We start from the raw sequence: 18,482 nt of genomic DNA on the forward strand, positions 1-18,482 counted from the left end.
AATATAGAGATACAGGGTACTGTAGGAATACATAAACTGGTACTTACACATTAGGGTGTTGTTGGAATAATCCTGTTGAGATGACTACCCATTTTAGGATGGTGGCAGTTGGCACAAAGAACACGGGCCTACACAACAGAATTAGAAATAGTATAAAATTTTGATCGATTGACTGCATAGAGAAGGGTGGAGTCAAAGATTCTTTGGGGGAATCTTAATGTGTTCTATATAAAAGGGTTAAAAAAAGGTCAAGTTAAGTTGGAAAAGTACCGTCAGGTATAAACATTCTTTACTGTGGCACTTGTCAGAAGCTCTATGCTGCTGTTCTTTGTCACTAAGAGAAAGTCAGTGTTCCACAGCACATTTACCAAATATTTGCTTACAGAACTCTGTTAGTTTGCAGAACGCTTTGTGAGAGCAGTGTTGCATGGAACACTCTGGGAGAAACTCCACTCCATAAAAACGATCCCTTTCTACTCCTGCAGTTCTCAGTACCTTGGTGAATTGTCTCACCAGCTATATTCAATTATTTGTGGCTGTCTTGTTCTATCCCTTTACACAGTACATTTATTTAGTTTGGTTACTTTCAACTGAGTGAGACTAAAGTGAAAAAGATTGACTAGAACCTCACAAGCAGTGTCCCAAAAGCCATTTAAAAAAGAGTATTCTGAACCAGGGGCACCTGTGAATCAGCATGAACAGATCTGACTCACAGAGAAGTTGCAATAAAGCACTATTAATCTTTTGTTAATATCTACAGACGCTGATGAATAATTTTTCATATAGGTAAGACACCTGAAAAATAACAGGTTCATAGGCAACAAATCCTTCTACCATTTAACTGCTTAAGCAAACAGAATCTTTTGATCTTAATGCTCTGTGCTAAGTAAATGGAGAGCTCCATTTACCTGGACACAGAAAAGCTGCATGTATAAAGAAAGAGAGAAAACGAACTATACGAACTCCTAGAGACCAGGGAGATTAATTAAGCTAGTTTACAGTGCTCAGAACCATAATCCATGTGTCACTGGAAATCTAATTCTAAAATATTGTTTGATATGTACAAAAGGTGTATTTCAGGATGCTCTAAGGACTGACATTCTTTTTTGTTGCTAATTTATTATTATATTATTTAATTATTTTGGTCTTAGGGAGAGGTAATTAAGTTTTGATTTCTCTTCTTTAATGGAGGCACTGAGGATTGAACCCAGGACCCTCCTGAGTGTTTAGCATGCACTTTACCACTTGAGCTATACCCTCTCCCCAGAACTAACATTCTCAACACCAGGCAATCACTGAATCAAAGTATGTTACTTTCTGTGTACAATGTCTCTAAAGTTAGTGATGTCAAAAAAATTAGACACACCCCTCCTTCTTTTTGTTTTCAATATATTAAAAAGCAACATAGTACAAATGTTGTGGTTAACATTAAAAAGGATCCAAATTTTACGGAATGAATTTTTATAAACAAGTTCTACAATGAAAGGGAAACAGCATCTCAATCATAAAAGTTTTGTTAAACAAGATTTAAAATTTTTTGAATCAGAAATTTTTAAAGACTAACTTCTTTTGAATGATCAAACAAAAACAAAAAAAGCAACCTGTACAATTTCCATTATAAAATGTGTCCTGTACACATCCCGGGCACTTTGAAAATGTTAAAATTTTAAGTCTGAGTGATAGAGGCAGCACTTTAAGGTTTAATGAACCTTTTTTTTTTTTTTCCAAAAAAAGTATTACTTTCAGTAAAACATTTTACCATTTTATCTGACTATGCATTTACATTTTTGTTTTTCCTGCAAGGGGGGATTTACAGTAACACTGTACTTCTACTGTAAAAATAAACACTTGAGATATTTAACTTCCTGAGTGACTTCAGTCGTACATCAAACATGATTTAATGAGAAAATTCTAAACTTTCATAATGAAACAGCATGTGTAGATTTATACTTGTATGATCAGTTAGGGTTAAACTCAAGAGCATGTCACAGAACTTACACTTAAGCTCTCTCAGAAGTTAAACAGTGTGATTTATCCCCAAACTTTACCAAGTTTCTCAAATGTTAGTAAAATGAATCACTGAAATTACATTTTCTCATTTATTAACAAAATACTGAATCATTTCAGATCATCAACTTGAATGTTTTCCATTATATACACCAAAATCTGGTTCACTAACAAGAAACTTCTTGCAATACAAAAAGGTAACAAATAATTAAAATATCTGCTTCATAGTACAACTAATTCATATAATACATCCTTTCCTCAACTGTCTAAAATGATTAGGAATTGTGGAACTTTCTTTTGCATAAAACCCTTTCCTCTTCTTAAAACCCTGAGGTGAAAGGTCATTAATGTAATAAAACTAGAACCACAATTCTTCTCATTTCTGTATCGGACAGCTATTAGGTTTTTAAAATTTTATAAAGAAATGTGGCAACTTGTAAAGCTGCTCTACACAGTTTTTTAACAAAACATTCCCAGACCAACTTAACAAAAAGGGCCTAGAATAGACTTTATAAAACATCCTTTAACACTTGTTAGTGTCGAGGTGAGCGCCATTTTCCATCTCTACTGCTGTCTCTTCTGCTATCATAGTCATGGCTCCAGCCATCGTGACTCCTGTCTTCATAGAAGAAATCATCTCTGCTTCCCCTGTAATGATGGTCGGACCCGTGATCAGGGTAGCGCTGCTCACGGCTGTAATGTCTATCCGCTAGATAGGGATGAGAATTCTGTCTGACTTTACGCTGTGATGAGGGTGCATCTTGGCGCCACTGGGAGCTTGAAGACTGGTTAAAAGCATGATTATGTGACTGAACTGATGGGGAAAATCCTGACTGATCCAGATGTGGAGAACCAAATTTCCCTCCATATGACATCTGTCTCAAAACATTATTCATCTGAGGGAAGAGAAAAAGAAGGAAATGTTAACTGCAAATATTCCTAGATATCAAAGCCAATAGGTATCTGGTCATGGTTAACCAAACAATAATAAAAAAGCAAAATCACTCTTGTCTAGATGAATTTAAGTTAAACACAACTAGAAGCAGTACAATACAATAGCTTCATTCACTTCAATGTATACCTACAAGATATCTGTCAAACTGCCAGGAAGATAAACAAAACAATTATAATATTAATTGTGAAATGGTGTGTGAAATGAGCTAGTGAGGAGAAAATGGAGACAAATACTAAAGTGACTAGACCAGTGGTTCCCAAATTCTGCCTGGGGATAGACATGAGCCAAAGTTTTTGTTTTTGTTTAATGGTCTGCAGCAAAATGACAAAAATAAATATTATGTTTATAAAAGCTGACATCCCTTTACATTGGTCTCTTAATTTTATTTTATTTCACTCTTACATTTTTATTTTGCAGACCTGTGAAATACAAAAGCCTAGGGACCACAAGCCAAGATTACGGTTTGGGCAAAGAAAATAAAAAGGAAGAAGTAAACGCAGGAAAAAAAAAAAAAAAAGGACTTGGCGACTGATCAAAGACAAAGATGAAACAGTAAAAGATACCTAGGATTTTAAGCCTAGTCTCATGGTGATACTATCACAGAAAAAAGTGGAAAGTTCAAGAGGGAGCTGGTCTAGAAGAATCCAGTATATTCCAGTATTAAGTATCAGTATATGATAAGTAACTCAGCACAGACTACAAGAACATCAGAGAATGCATTTCCAACACTTGCAACACACACAACATACCAACAAAGGTTAAAGAAAAACACAAACATGAGATGCAGTTCTTCTATTTATCTTCAGTCTTTTAAATATACATTTCTGTCCAGTGAAAACTAAAATGAATGATCAATTTACAAATATCACACTAACTAAAATTTAGGAACTTAATTTAAGAATTAATTAAGAATGAACATTTCAACCTTTTTTTTTTTTTTTAAGCAACTCAAATTGAAAAAATCAGCCTACCACTGCTTGTCTTTGAAAATTTTCTGGAGAAGAGAAAGATCTTTTAATTATCTGTGCTGATGCAGTCATGTTATCTGCAGTCCTTTCATACCTGTGAAAAATAAGGAAACCCACATATAATCATTCATTTAACTAATGTTTACAACATATTGATCATGAGTAAGACACATAAAGACAAGAATAAGCAAGACAAACAAGGTATCTGCTCTCATGGGCCTGGGGTAAAGATTCAGACAAGACGACAATTCACATGGTTATAATAACAGAATCATAAATGACTACAGAGCAGGTGGGGGGTTCTATTTTAGCTTGACTGGTCAGTGATGGCTTTTCTAAAAAGGAGGCATTTGAAGTGAAGGCTGAATAACAAGATTACCTGAGGCCACATATTCCAGCTGAGGGAAGGACTAGAGCAGGGGTGGACAAACTACAGCCAGTGGGCTAAATCCAGTTTCTATAAGCAGTTTTCCTGCAACACAGCCAAGCTCTTTTGTTTTTATACTATCTGTGTAACGCTACAATGGCAGAGAAGAAACTGCATGATCTGCAAAGCCCACAGTATTAACTATCTGGTCCTTTAAGGAAACAAGACTGTCAATCCCTGGGCTAGTGCAAACGCTGAGACTGAGAACTAAAATGACAAAAGATTTGATCAAATAGATGTAACAGATGAGGGAAACAGAAGAAATAATGGATAACACCTAGATTTGGGGCTTGAGCAATTAGGTAGGCCTTTAGTGAGACAGGAAATAGGAAAAAATCTGGAGAGTAAGGAATCAGAGTTCTGTAACGTAAACAGAATATTAATTTTAAGGACTCAAATCTTACTTTTCACTTCCTAAAGAGGTCATTAACTTCAGCTGGCAAGAAAAGACGCTGCTCTACCTCACCAATATCCTCTACTACTTTCCATTTTCCATTTTGATCAAGGCACACTGGCATCTTTTGGGTCCTCATTCACGTCTGTCATCTCTCCTTGTTAAAACTTTCTAAACGCTTTCTACTCATGTCATGCGGGTGTGCTCATTCACATAGCCTGGGTTTGAAAACAAGTTCACGCTTATGAGCAGTTCAAACTTGAGCAAGTTAACCTCCAACTCTCATTTTCTTCATATACAAGATACAGATGATGATAATCCTTATCTCCTAAGACTGCTGTGAGGAATACATGAGATCACAAATGCAAAGGCCTTGGTGAAGAAGCTGACACAGGACAGGTTATTTGTTAACTCTTTCCTGAATGAAGCCCATTATGACTGATAAGTAGCTCTATGGACATATCAGGAAAAACTGCCCCTGGTAAAGTATCAGCCTCCCCAAGCAAATAAAACTATTTAAATAAATATAAATTTGGCACCTTTTCTAATCCTCAGTAGCTGAGAGGGATTTTACAAATCATTCAAATCAACCCCCTTTCCTTACAAACGGAAAGACAGGACCAGAGAAGTGAGATTGGCTCAAGATTACACACTGGTACAGAAAGATCTGGAATCCAATTCTATGAGCTCTTCGTCCAGTAGTCTGTTTATACTAGTACGTATTTTGAGACTGCAAGGAACAACCAATTAGTGGTCATAAAACTAATCCGATTTTTTTTAATGAAAAAGAGTGTACTACAAGTAGTAAGGGTATGTAATGTTTTAAGAAATTTTGTTTCAGTTATATACATGTATGTGGGTGTGATATATGTCTTTACAAATGAAAATAAAATACAGTTATATACGTAGATATTTTAAGGGGACTATATATAATGTGCCTATGGTCCCCTGGTCCCCTTAGAATAGATACGTATATAACTATAATCCAAAATAGCAAATAATATAGCAGAAGAGTAAAGGGGTAGGATCATAAAGAAGGAATCGAATCATTCTTGTTTTGAGATCGCTACCTAAAAGAAAAACTCCTGATAAATGATTTTTACAACAGGTGAGAAATATTACCTGCTAGGAGATGTGGAAGCGGGGCTTGAATTTCCAACGTGATGCTGGGATACAAACTGACCTCCTGTGAGGCATGACTACTTCCTAAAATAGAGAAACTCTTATTGATAGAAAATAATTTGAAATTTTGTCTCCCTCAGCCCAAATCACTCCAAAAAGGTAGACACAGGCTAAAAGAGAAAACATCAAATTTCAGTAGACAGCTTTACAGTTCATCAGAGTGAAAATTCTAAGTGTTTAACGGCAGATATATTCAAAACAAGGGGCTCTAAGGAAGGTTGCTATCCAATGTATAAATATCTGATCTGGCCATAATATTCTGATCCCCACACTAAACTGTAAGACGGATAAAAGGAAAGTTTCATCCTCACATGATCGTGAATCAAAATTTGTAAAAGTAAACTACAAAGAAGCCAGGAAAAGTATTTTCAGGAAATAATCGTTGCACCTTTCAGAGCGTGAACTTAAACCCAAGTCATTCTAACAATAAAGTTTATGTTCTTTTCACAAACCCAAACTGACATTTTAAACTCTTTTTAAAATTACAACTTTCAAAATCCATGTTGTCAATGTTACCCATTTTCAGGGAAATATAAAGTTTACTACTCACAAAGCTTAAAGTATTTTCATCGAAAGAGAGGTTCTTAAAACTGAGTAATAAAATTAAAAGCAAAAACAAAGTGACAAACAACCTCTCTCCCAAACAACATCAGTGAAGAGTTACCTGATCTAAACTGAATTTTGATGGGTCTTCCAAAAAGTTTGATTCCATTAAGTAGATTCATTGCATAAGGAACAGATACTTCATGTTTGAAATTCACAAATGCAAACTGCTTTGGTTTACCATCCTTATCTTTTGGAATTTTCACTTTTATTACTGGCCCAGCCTATAGACAAAAAAGTGTTCAGAATTTCAACTAAGACAATTTCAGGAATATACTCAAATCACAAAGTTGAAAAAACTACAAAAATGTAACCAGGGACTCTAAAAAAAAAAATGGATACAGAAGAATTTCCCTCTTGGCTTAAGACCCTATAGGTATCACTGAAAATTAGGTTAACTTATTTGGGAGAGGGGAGCCCGTAAGGAACTGGAAACCCACTCGCCGGATTTACATTCCACAGCACTTTAAGACTTGTAACAAGGCGACCAACATTTGTCATTTTCCCACTGCATGAAAATTAAGACTGATCAAGAACAAGACAAAGTGTTTTCCTGGACTGAAAATTCACTTTTGTACCGATCTATCAAACATTACCAGTTGTTGGAGGATAGAACTGGAGGGCGGACAGGCTACTCTAAAAATTTCAACACATTTTAATACAGATTCTAATACTGAAAGACTACAATGCTGCTTTCCTATGGAGTATTTGCGAATCTGAAATATTTTAATGCCGCAACTTTGTAAGAAACTTAAGTGGAAAAGGGTACTGGCAAAGAAACTGAAACACAATTTACAAGGGGAAGATGAGAAAAGCAGGAAGAGGAAAAAGCCCAGCTTAAGGAAGGACCCACACGTACGAGGTCCCTTAGAAGCCCGGAATCTTTACCACGGGAATGCTTGACTTGAGGACCCTCCACCTCCTTTAGCCGTCACTTCGGCCTGAACTAACCACAGTTCTTCTAATAAAGCGACACCCAGCGAGCGCCTCACTTCCTAAGCCCGACCTCCAGCCTCCAACCCGCCCACCTGTCGGGTGACCGGACGGCCGGTGCCGCCTGCGCCAAGGAAGCAGCCACGGCCGTTGGGCCGGGCCCTACCCGAGCCGGAAAAACGAAAGGAAAAGGCTGCTCCCTGCCGCTTACCTGGTGGAAAAGCTCGAAAAGGAGCTCCTCTGTCACCTTCGTTTCAAGGTTGCCCACAAAGAGAGTGCGATCCGCTTCGGCTGCCGCCGCCCCCATCTCAGCGTCGCCCCCTCCCGAAAAAGGCCGAAGGGTCGCCGCCGACGCACCCACTGCGCACTCTCGGAAACCCTACGTCCGCGCGGCCCCAGGCGTCACCGACGTAAACGTCAATCACGCCGGCTCTCAGCGGCGTCGACGTGCGCTGCGGGACTGCGCATGCTCGCGAGGGGAGCGCTCGTTACGGGCGGCCTCTTGCTCCCCCGCCGCGCCGGTGATGGCTTTTGAGGAGGTCGGGCTCCGCGTTCGAGACGGGCCGAACTGATCCGCGGAGCCGCGAAGGGCCTGCCCCGGCCGAGGGACGGAACACAAATACTGCGGGCAGTGTTTGAAGATGGCCCTGAACTATGCGTCGCTGTCCGCCGGCGACCGAAGGAGCAGGGTGTCCCACCGCTCTTCCCTCGGCGACCTCAGCTCGTCGGCCTTAGCGTTGGCGATGGTCTCCGGAGACAGCTTCCTCGTTACCAGGCCCCAGGCGGTTCTCCCGGAACTTATTCCGCGGCCGGCGGTGCGGCTGAACGTCCGGGGCGAGAGCCGTCGGGCGCCTGGGGGCGGCCGGAGCCTGACCCGCTTTATACAGGGAAGGGAGCCGGATGCGCGCAGCCGGAGCCGCCTAGCCCGCTTCTCACCTTACCCCGCGCCCGGGGCTAAGCTCGACCTCCTGCGAAGTGTGCTCCAGCAACGTCTGGCGGCGCTCGGAGGCGTGATCGCAGCCCGTCTGGCGGCTTGAAACGAACACCTCCCTCCGCCCCTCAATGCGCTTGTGAACAAGGCCTCTCTCAAATCCTTTCCTGGTGCTACTGAAGTCTTATTTTTAGAGGGACGTCTTTTCATTCTAATATAAAAATACGTAGGAGTCCTGTTACTCTGAGCGCAAAGGAAAAGTTCTACCATTCGCTAAGTCAGATGGTTTTAAATAGCCATGATGATTGGAATCAGAAGGGAGGCAGGTTTTTTGATGTAGTCACAAAGCTAAGCTAATTAGATTATCTTTTGCAGAGGTCGGTCGTCCATTTACTCTCCCAACAATGGACCCACAGTTTTCTTCTTTGCACTAACAAGTCTTACCTCCCTTCCCGGCAGATTCTCCTTCTTTGAGACTTGTAATTCGAGCTTCCTTAACGGCTTACCTTTCTACCTCAGACTATTCTTTTTACCTTTACTTCTGTTGGTTTGCTACTCAGACTTAACCTTCCACCTGTGGCCCGACTCTGATCCTGTCATCTTGTCCTTAACACTTACTTCCATCTCCGTCCTCCACTTTGTCTTAAGGAATGTCTTCAAACTTCAGTCTCAACCATACTAAAACAAAAGCAAAACCTAAACCTTGCTACTCTTTCGAATTATTAAATGAAGTTACATTTCTTTATTTGCCAAAGGTTCCAAATGAATGTTTACACTTACATTTGTCATTCTATTATTCACATGCAATCCTGGCTTCCTTAATGTGATCTGTTGTCCCAAAATATACAAAAATTGGAAACCTTGACCTTAAGTCTCCTTTTTAGGAAACTGCTTATCCATTCACTCTAGCATCTTGAACTTTCTTGTTTGTCTTTTCCCATTCAATCCGTCAACAATATTTGAAGATCTTCCTACTGCTAAGTACTCTGGATGAAATTCACATTTAGTCCTGCTATCAAGGAGCTCAAGAAGTGTTCTCTTGAAGGAGAGGCTAATAAGTCAACAGGCAGTCCACACTGGAGACTTCATTAGGTGCAGGGATGAAAAAGAGCCCCGGTTGCAGTGGTTTTCCATAATACTGCACCATCTTGGTTCTTACACCTGGCTGATCACTCCTTATCTGCTAATATTTTTGTTGTCTTAATTATACGTTTCCCCAGGTTTTAAAGGGTGGTATTGGGGGAAAGTGAGTGGATTTTGTCAGTGCCAACTCTTTATGTAAGCAGGATTTCCCAGTGGACTCTTCTCTGTAGTTATGGTCAGATAAAGCAAAATTACACACACCCAACAATTGTTGAGAATGACATTTTTGAGAAAACTATGGACAAACAATAGAGCTTCCATAAGAGAGTGATTAATACAGAGAGGTCTGCAAACCAGGTCATAAGACAGATATTTGAAAGAATAATAATAGCTACCTTTTATTGAGTGCTGTGTGCAAGGCAGTGTGCTTTTTATTCATTGTTTATGCAGATATTGAGAACTTAAGAACTTACTCTGTGCCTGCTACTACCTTAGAGTAACGGTGAACAAGATAGGTAAGTTCTCTGCTCTTGCGGAGCTTTATATATGTCATTTAATTCTCACAACTCATAACAAAGGCATTATACTTTCCTTCCATTGCCAAGAAACCAAGGCACAAAGAGATGAAGAAAACTTCCCAAGGTCATACAGCTAGTAAATGATAGAGCCTTGTAGCCATTAAGTCCCAGCTTCCTCATTTGAACCATGTAACACAAAAAATGACTTGAGTGACTATTTTCTCAATTCTCCCAAAGGTAGTATGTCACTAGTACTATTCTAGATATCGAAAGAGAAGTTAATTCATAATGTGTGATGGATGCCTTAGGCTGAGCATTGTGATAACCCATGGCTGAGAAGGAAGCCCAAACCTACATGCAGAGAGTTTTAGATTGAAGAAGAGTAACAAAATTAAGACTGACGGTAAGAAGGATTTTTCATAAAACTTAGAGACAGATTCCTAATAATGGAAAATACCACCTCGCAAGTAATGAATTAACTGCCGAAAGTTCAGATAGAGGCTAAGTCCTGTCAAGTATGAAATAGGACTGGATGACTTCTTCAGTTCTTTCCCATTTAACCTTTAATTCTATACTTTAAATTATAAACTTGGTTAAAATTGAAAGTGGAGAGTTAGGAAAAGAGAAGAGAAAATTGAGGGATGGTTCATAAGATGACCATATTTACTGTGCAAACCAGGGCACTTGAGTTTGGAAAAGGGGGTTGTCAGTTTTTCTGAGGCAACAGGCATAAATGGGGGCTGTCCTAGGCAGGCAGGTTTGATTATGTAACCCTAGGAGATGAGACGACATTAAATACACTTTTGAAGCATATTCCTTAGCTTCAGGCAAAGAAGGCTGAGATTTGTAAATGAAGGAACAAAAGTTTGGCACAAAGGGCACAAGAGGAAGAGGACTCAGTTTTCCCCTGGGGTCATCAGGAGGAGGGCCTTGGTTGAATAATAGTCTGTATGTGCCAGAAAAAAAGAAAATGATACGAAAAAAGAAAATTACTGTTTTTGTTTGACAAGAGAACCTTGTTCGTGTAAATGCTCCACTGTTTTAAATCTGAGTCAATGGATGTCTAAATTCTCCTTGTTCTTAACATCTGCGCTAGTGTCCAAGTTACACCATCTTCCTAATGTCACAAAGACTGTAGTATAGAAGCAAGGACCAACATAAACCTCTTTAAATGAAATTACCTGAACCAGGGACAAGTAAGTTTTCCCAAGAGTAGTCCATGGTATAAAAAATCCGTATGTTAGGGTGCAAAATGAATTTTAATTTAATACCATTATAGCGTGTTGTTATTCTAAAATATATGAATTTTCTAAGAGTAATACAAAAAATGGCCAAAAAAATTAATAATTCTGTAAGTTTTTAAAAAGCCATGGTAAATTCCTTTTTGTCTTTATTGCCCCTTGTTTATTGGATCATACTAAGCAACTGACTAGAATGTGTTGAGGTGAAGTCCTATTAGAATATTTGCTTCCTCTACTTAACAAACTAAAACTCTAAAAAAGAATGCCCATTAAGGATACAGAAGATAAAGCCAAGGAATCTTTCCCTCAATGGGCAGATTTGGTGGTAAACCTAACTCTTAACAGGGATAACTCTACAAGAAGAAAAGAAAGGACACCTGCAGTAACCCGCGGGTCCTCACCGAGGTGGGGGTCTGGGGGTAGAATCCTTTTATTTTCCTACTTGAGATAAAACCTTTATTTTTGTCCAAGCCTGTGGCTTCCATTTGTAATATGTCTCCTTTCCCCTAATATGCAGATCCTGGCTTCCCTTGCTCAATTTTGTGAGTGCTTTTGAATTTAGATGATTGTCTAACTCAAGGAGATCACGGTCACTTTTCTATCTCGCACAAGCTGTGCCTGCAGACTTGACACTGAATACATACAGGAAATCCTAAAAAGAGAAAAGAAAGGGAAGGAGGAAAGTCCTACGGGAGGGAAGAGTAAGCAGACTTTTAATAATCAGAGGCTCAGCTGTCTTTCCTGCAAAATTAAATGTGTCTTTTATTCCTTCGATGAATTTACTCGGATCCTACTCAAGTGTCCCAATTTCTATGAAAAGTACTCTCATTTTCCTAGCCAACCAAATGTGTAAGTTTGAATATCTATGACTCCATACCACTCAGTTCCTTTCCTTGTTGCTTCTGTCCATTCAGTTGTGAAGTCCTGGTTGTTTTATCTTCACAATGTATGTTCCTGTAGTCACCTTTATCACCTGGACTGTATTTCCCTGGACAGCTAGCTCATTTTGTTGGCTTGTATCTCAGACCAGTAAGCCTAAAGCATATCTGTGATCCCAGAGTTCAATTATAACTTTATAGCCCCATAAACTACTCCAGTGTTTCCCATAGTGTATTCCACAGAACCCCTACTAGGAATGCAAGATACTCCTTTGAAAAAGGACAGGAGGTCAGTGAGATTGACAAGCGCATGTTTTATTATCATCTTATGGAGTCACAATGTGTAATCACGTGATAAAGGGTCTGGTAACTCCCTTAGGAAAGGAAGCCTGTTTCACTTCATTTTAACCAGTGTTTCACAGACTTATTTGTCCATAAATTTAAAATTTGTGCATACTACCTATCTTCCTAAAGATCGTTTCTACAGAAACAATTAGAAATGCTGCCTACTTAAAAATCTCCATTCACCCCCCACTTTAGACATTAGAAACTGATTTTTATACAGTGTGGCAGAATTAATAAGTTTCAAGAACGTTACGAGTTCATCAAATGGGTTGGTTTCCTCACTCACAGTGTGACAAGGTTCAGCCCCATCTTTATCCCACATGACTTCTGGTACCCGTCTATGTCTTTGGCGAGTGGGTGGGAGGGGGAAGACAAGCATGCAGTCACAGGTTTTCTAGCCCCTGAGGATCAAGACTACCATTGTTACTAATGAAAAGGCGTTAGGAATGTCCCCTGATGAGTACAGGTAGGTGCAATTATTTCTGAAGTATGTTAATAATGTAATGTTAAAAAAAAAAACACCTCATGGTTTACTCGTCACTTACTTCACTGGAATATCTGAAGGCAACCCTACTTCAAAATACACTTCTTCTGAATCAGAGGAGAAAAATCATTGCCTTCATCTTCCCAAAGACCTGAGAATAACTGCAGCAATGCAACACTAAAAACTGTACGCTCTGTAAACAGACTTTTAAGACTTCCCATAATCTGACCAAGCTTTATTGCCAGGCTTCGTTCTTGTTCTTAATTTCCCCGGGTGGTCGCTGCGTTTTTCTGCCTCTGTGCCTATGCCAAGCCCAGTCCCTTTGACTAAATTGCTTGTCCTTCTCCTTTTCTGCCAGTTAAATTTTCATCCATCCAGATTGGTTACGGTTCTTTACCGTTGCAAAGAACACACCCTTTATAACCAGGCTAAGCAAAAAAAAAAAAAAAAAAAAAGGATTGTATTGACTCACAAAACTGGAAAAGTGTGGTAACGTGATATTCTGTCTGCCTAACAACTGTCTATCCTTCATTTATAGCAGCACCTTGGTATTTCCTTTCCTTAGAACCTCCTCCTTCCTCTTCTGGTCTCATATTTGGGGTGAGGCTTCCCACGTAGCCCAGGGATAGTTTGTTGAAGCTCCCTCGGGGCAGAAAGCTTGTCTAACTTTATCTTTATTTGCACCTATTAAGTGCCCATAGAGTAGATATTTAATAACTACCTATTAAACAAATGAACGAACGTCACAAATGGCTCTCTCTCCCTGGAGTCAAAATCCTAAAGTGGAATGTTCCAGGAAGACAAGTGCAGGAATTGTAGTCTCTTTGGTCTAAAGTTATCCAGTTGCCTGGGCAAATAACCGGTATGGATAAGATGAAATAACTTTTGTTTAAAGGTTTACTTCAATTTGAAATCAACCTGCCTCTAGGAGCATAACCTATTCCAAGATGTGGACAAATATGTATGCACATCTATATTTAATGCATTAAAAGTTTCTCTACTTATAATTTTTAAAATACAGAAACAATTTATATGTCCAAATTAGATGACAGGTAAAGAAAATAAAAAGCGCGCTTACTACGTGCCAGATTGTTACAAATTATTTCCACAAGGATTATTTTATTTAACCCTCACAATCATTCTATGACAGGGGTTGGCAAACCTCTTCAGTAAAAAGCCAGGTAGTAAATAGTTTAGACTTTAAAGACCAAGATGTAAAATTCATAATATTATGTAGGTATTTATATAGCAAGAAGAACAAATTTACACAAAATTTATATTGATGGATTTCAGAATATAAGAATTGGTACATTATTGTAATATTAATTATTATTAAGGAGAAGACAGAATTCTTTTTGAGGGGGAGGGTAGCATTTTGCTTACCTCTGGAAATCAAAGTTGGTGTTCCCTATCATCAAAATCAGTAGCCAATGCTCATCTGAAAATGCTGCTTTTTAATGAATTTTATGTATTTTCATCTTTGAAAATACCTTTGAAATTTTATTTTCATAGGTACTGCTAAATACTGATATCAGTTCATGAGCATATGGTTTTAATCGAGCATATTCATTGCTTGGAAGGCATTTATACAGTTCTGTTAAATTCTTCTTTTGATATTTGCCTTTTAGCATGTCATTTCATTGTAAGATTAATTGCTTTCAATTGAAGTTTAGGTAAAAGTCCCTCAATTGCACAGATAAATGGATTTTGAGATGTGGAAATTTTCTTTGCACTTACATCCAAGTCCAAAAGACACTTGAAACTGTTGTTTGAACTCAGAAAATGTATCTACTGTAAATTTGTTTTTAGCTTATTAATAGCACAGCAGAGTATATAAACCAGCTGGAGACTGCTTGTGATTCAGACAATGTTAGTTGATGAAATGACGCTACTACAGTATAAGTTTGGTGTGTGAGCACTGTTTCGCTTTATAGCTTTAGGTTTAATTCATTGAGAAACATTATCAAGCCTGCAGCAAAATCTGATTTCCAAAGCCATTCACAGTTCAGTGACAGTGGTCTAGGGCAGCTCTTCCAACCACTTAATAATGTACAAATCATTCTTAATCGGAGGGTTCTGTAAAAATTGGCAAACTGGCTGGATTTGATCTTTGAGCCTTAGTTTGCAGAGGATTTTAGTAACTGCCCAACGGGAGAAAGCTAGTGGTGGAGCTGAGATTCCATGTTTGATCAGGCAGCCCGGCCTCAGAGCCCATGCTCCTGGTGACTACGCTGTATTACTTGTTGGGCTAAGGTAGGCAGCTAGCAGCCACTGGCCAGCTCCAGAGTGAAACTGTCTTTAGCTAGCAGGGTTTTTTTCCTTAAAAGAAAGCACTGTACAATCATATGTGCAAAACAATCAGTGAAATGCAACCATTATCTGTGTACTTACTACCCAACTTTAAACATTTCCCCACCCTTAAAATCCCTTCTGTTTATCTCACTTTGATAACCTTGGGCTCAACATTACTTCCTCCCACCTGGCAGTATCTTGTCCTGGATTTGGTGCTTTGCATTCCCTGCGTTACTCTTTAAAACTTTCATTACATGTGTTTTCCTAGTGTATCTCTAAGTGTAATATGGAATTGTTTTACCTGTTTTGAAACAATGTAAATAGTATTCTACTGCATGTATTCTTCTGTGGCTTGCTTATTCTCTCCATTTGATTTTGCCAGCACATATTTAAAAATAACACGAAATCTGAATGCCTTTGGTGGAGTATGCATTTTCAGTTACCACCACCCACTATGCCTTAAATCCATACATTCCACATTTTAGTTATCTACCTGATTCTCAAAGCCATTTGAGCTTGCAACCTCTGATTTCAGATGGCATTCCATTTAGCCACTCAAATATGAAGTTTTAGTAACATTAGAATTTATTTGTGTTATGTTGTGTTATAATGATATTTATGTTACATGTGAAAAAACTGGATATAGAATTGTATATCTGATAGGCTGTAAACCTATATGAACAAAATATGTGTAGAAAAGACTAGGAATTATTTTGCCACAATGTTATTTTTGGGTGGTGGCATTTTGTATGATTTTTAAAAAATATGCTGATTATATCTTTCTGAATTTACAAAATAATTGTTAATTTTTATCAGAAAAAAATTTTAAAAATTTAATTAAAAAATTTAATTTAAATCATGTGTAAAATATTTTAATAAGGACATTATTTTCTCTTTTGTCTTTAGTCATATCAGCTTCAATTAGGTTATGTTGGTATTTTTAACTATGTTACATAATTCAATCAATTCCTACATTGTTCTCCTAGTAAAGCATGTCAAAATCATTGTGGATGATAGGTAGGGGTGATAGCCAGGTACAGGGTGTGGTCTAGACTAGCAGGAAAAAAAAAAAAACCATTAGCTCTGCTGAATCATTTGTCTTAAACAGTATAAAAAAGATTGCATTAACAGAAGGGATAGCCTATGTAGTATTTCTTTAAAAGGTAGTTCAGTAGGTAAGAATTTGCTGGGTTGTCTCCTGTTGAAGGAAGAGCGTGTCCCAATGTAAGAACATGAATATCTAGTCTGTAGAGATGGATCTGTAGCCAGATAAAACTGACAAGTGAGGTCCACCAGCTCTTGGATGCTCTGGCTCCAAGCTGACCAAGCACACATCTACCTAGTGTGTCTTTAGGAAGACAGTGTATTTACTCATCAGCTCACCTGAGCTTTACAAGCCCCGTGATTATTGGCATTGTGCTTCACGTATTAGCTTTTTGTAAGTTTGGTTAGCATCCAACAGTCCCATAGAATCTGATTACATTTGGAGGCCCTTACATGGTGTTTCTTGACTGTGAATCCTGAAGATTAGATCCTGGAACGTGCTGTCCATATCAATATACTGTTTCCAGGAAGTCTTATTCAACAGTCCTCTGGTTCAACATCTCTTAGATCACAGTCCCTTCATATCTTCTGTGCTCCACAGGGTGTGATGATCAAACTCAATTCCTTGTCAGTTTTTCAAATTATGAGCAAGCCTATATGACCAAAGTGAAGACTTGGCAATCACAGGTGCTGATTTAAGTCTTTTCCAATAAAATCCTACCTTTCTATTAACTGGGTAAACGAACACAATAAGGTGTTTTTGTTTTTGTTTTTTTTGGCCTGGATTATCATTGTATCTGGCTTATGACAGCATTTCACATATAACTTATTATTCATAGGCTACTTCAGGCAAAGCAAAAGATGTTTCCACTGCGCAGAGGATTTCAAGATTGTTGTGGGGGGATTCTGTAAAACCTGCCAAATTAGGACCTAACGGCAATTTTGAAAATAATCCAATATGTTGATGTGAGGAGACTGTGCATATGAATTCTTTAATTATCTCTCCTTTTGGCTCAATTCTAGCTTTGTGGTGGGAAAGTGGCTCTGCAGTTTGCAGTGCTGCCATAATATTTGATGGCAGTTCCACTTGGCTCCCTTCTCAGCCTGAGTTCCAAGCAACACGGCAGTTCTGTGATGTGGACAGTTTCTATGCTAAAGCCATCCATTTTAATAAAGTAAAGGTCTAGTCCATTGAGCCTAGTTGAATACAGCTGTTGCATTGATCTCTTCTGATGCTACAGCCGTTGAGTTCATTTCCTTAATCACATTTTCCATACGGGTAAAGGCATGAAGCTGCTTGGTATCTTCCAGAGTGCATGCATTCTAATTTCAGAATTTAATCAAATGGAGCTGGCTTCCTGACAGAGTAAACAGAGCAAAATACTGTATCCAGACCAGCTGCCAAGCTAGCAGCCTGAATTTATTTTTCCTTGCTTTGTTAAATGCATCTTGAATTTTTGAAAACATAGTCCAGGTTCAGGAAATTTCGCATTTTTGAACCAAGACCAGTCACCTCTAATATTCTTCCATAAATACATCCATTAAATTTCAAAAGTCAGGTAGCTGAGTTAATCCTTTCTCACATGTCCATGGCCAGAGGAAAAAACACATTCGTATTTTCTTTTGAACACGGGGATTGTGTATGGACCCTTCCCATTGGGCTAATCTCATAGTATAGAGTGTTTGTAAATATCTGTACATGTTTTTCTCATTACTACTTCTGTACTTCTTACTTGATTCTTATAATCTAACCCATATCTAAAATCTTTTCAGGTATTTTCTATGCCACTTTTTATATATCATTTTATATATAAAAATCAAAACTTTATTGTAATATAAACTCACTGTAGCAACCAGGACACATAGAAATGAAAGTCACTGGGTAAACTACCTATTTCTCAAGCCACTTATGAAAAATGGCTCTAGGAAGTACAGAATATATTACCAATTCCTTTCTTATTGCTAATTCTAATTGTTCCATCTGCAAAACAGACTCCTTCGTTGCATGTGTGTCTTTTATTAACCACGAATATTTTATTTATATTTCTGTTTCAATTTCATTTATCCTTTAATACTTTACCAGGAATTGCCTTTGGAGGGGGTGCCTATGTGGACTAGGAACTTTATCATTCACTCAGGAGTTAATCAGAAATACACTGAACCTCAATTCAAACAGATACGACTCTCCACAAGTAGT

The 18,482-nt window shown here is 38.4% G+C and overlaps 2 protein-coding genes across 2 annotated transcripts; one reads left to right on the forward strand and one right to left on the reverse strand.

Annotated features, from left to right (window-relative positions):
* Positions 1–1,533: 1,533 nt before the first annotated feature.
* Positions 1,534–7,848, reverse strand: RBM7 (RNA binding motif protein 7). The gene is given in 6 exon segments (XM_006181742.3): positions 1,534–2,903; positions 3,934–4,024; positions 5,874–5,925; positions 5,928–5,957; positions 6,598–6,760; positions 7,681–7,848. Coding segments are annotated over 6 exon segments (795 nt in total). The 5' UTR covers positions 7,777–7,848; the 3' UTR covers positions 1,534–2,540.
* A 96-nt stretch (positions 7,849–7,944) lies between these two features.
* Positions 7,945–8,566, forward strand: C33H11orf71 (chromosome 33 C11orf71 homolog). Its single transcript, XM_032472301.1, has one exon. The coding sequence runs from the start codon at positions 8,111–8,113 to the stop codon at positions 8,504–8,506; it is 396 nt and encodes a 131-aa protein (XP_032328192.1). The 5' UTR covers positions 7,945–8,110; the 3' UTR covers positions 8,507–8,566.
* The last annotated feature ends 9,916 nt before the right edge of the window (positions 8,567–18,482 follow it).

This window comes from Camelus ferus, chromosome 33 (genome assembly GCF_009834535.1).
Source record: "Camelus ferus isolate YT-003-E chromosome 33, BCGSAC_Cfer_1.0, whole genome shotgun sequence".
Lineage (NCBI taxonomy): Eukaryota > Metazoa > Chordata > Mammalia > Artiodactyla > Camelidae > Camelus > Camelus ferus.

What these genes read in the sequence shown, in the direction of transcription:
- C33H11orf71 (XM_032472301.1), top strand. Translation starts at nt 8,111, where the DNA reads ATGGCCCTGAACTATGCGTCGCTGTCCGCCGGCGACCGAAGGAGCAGG.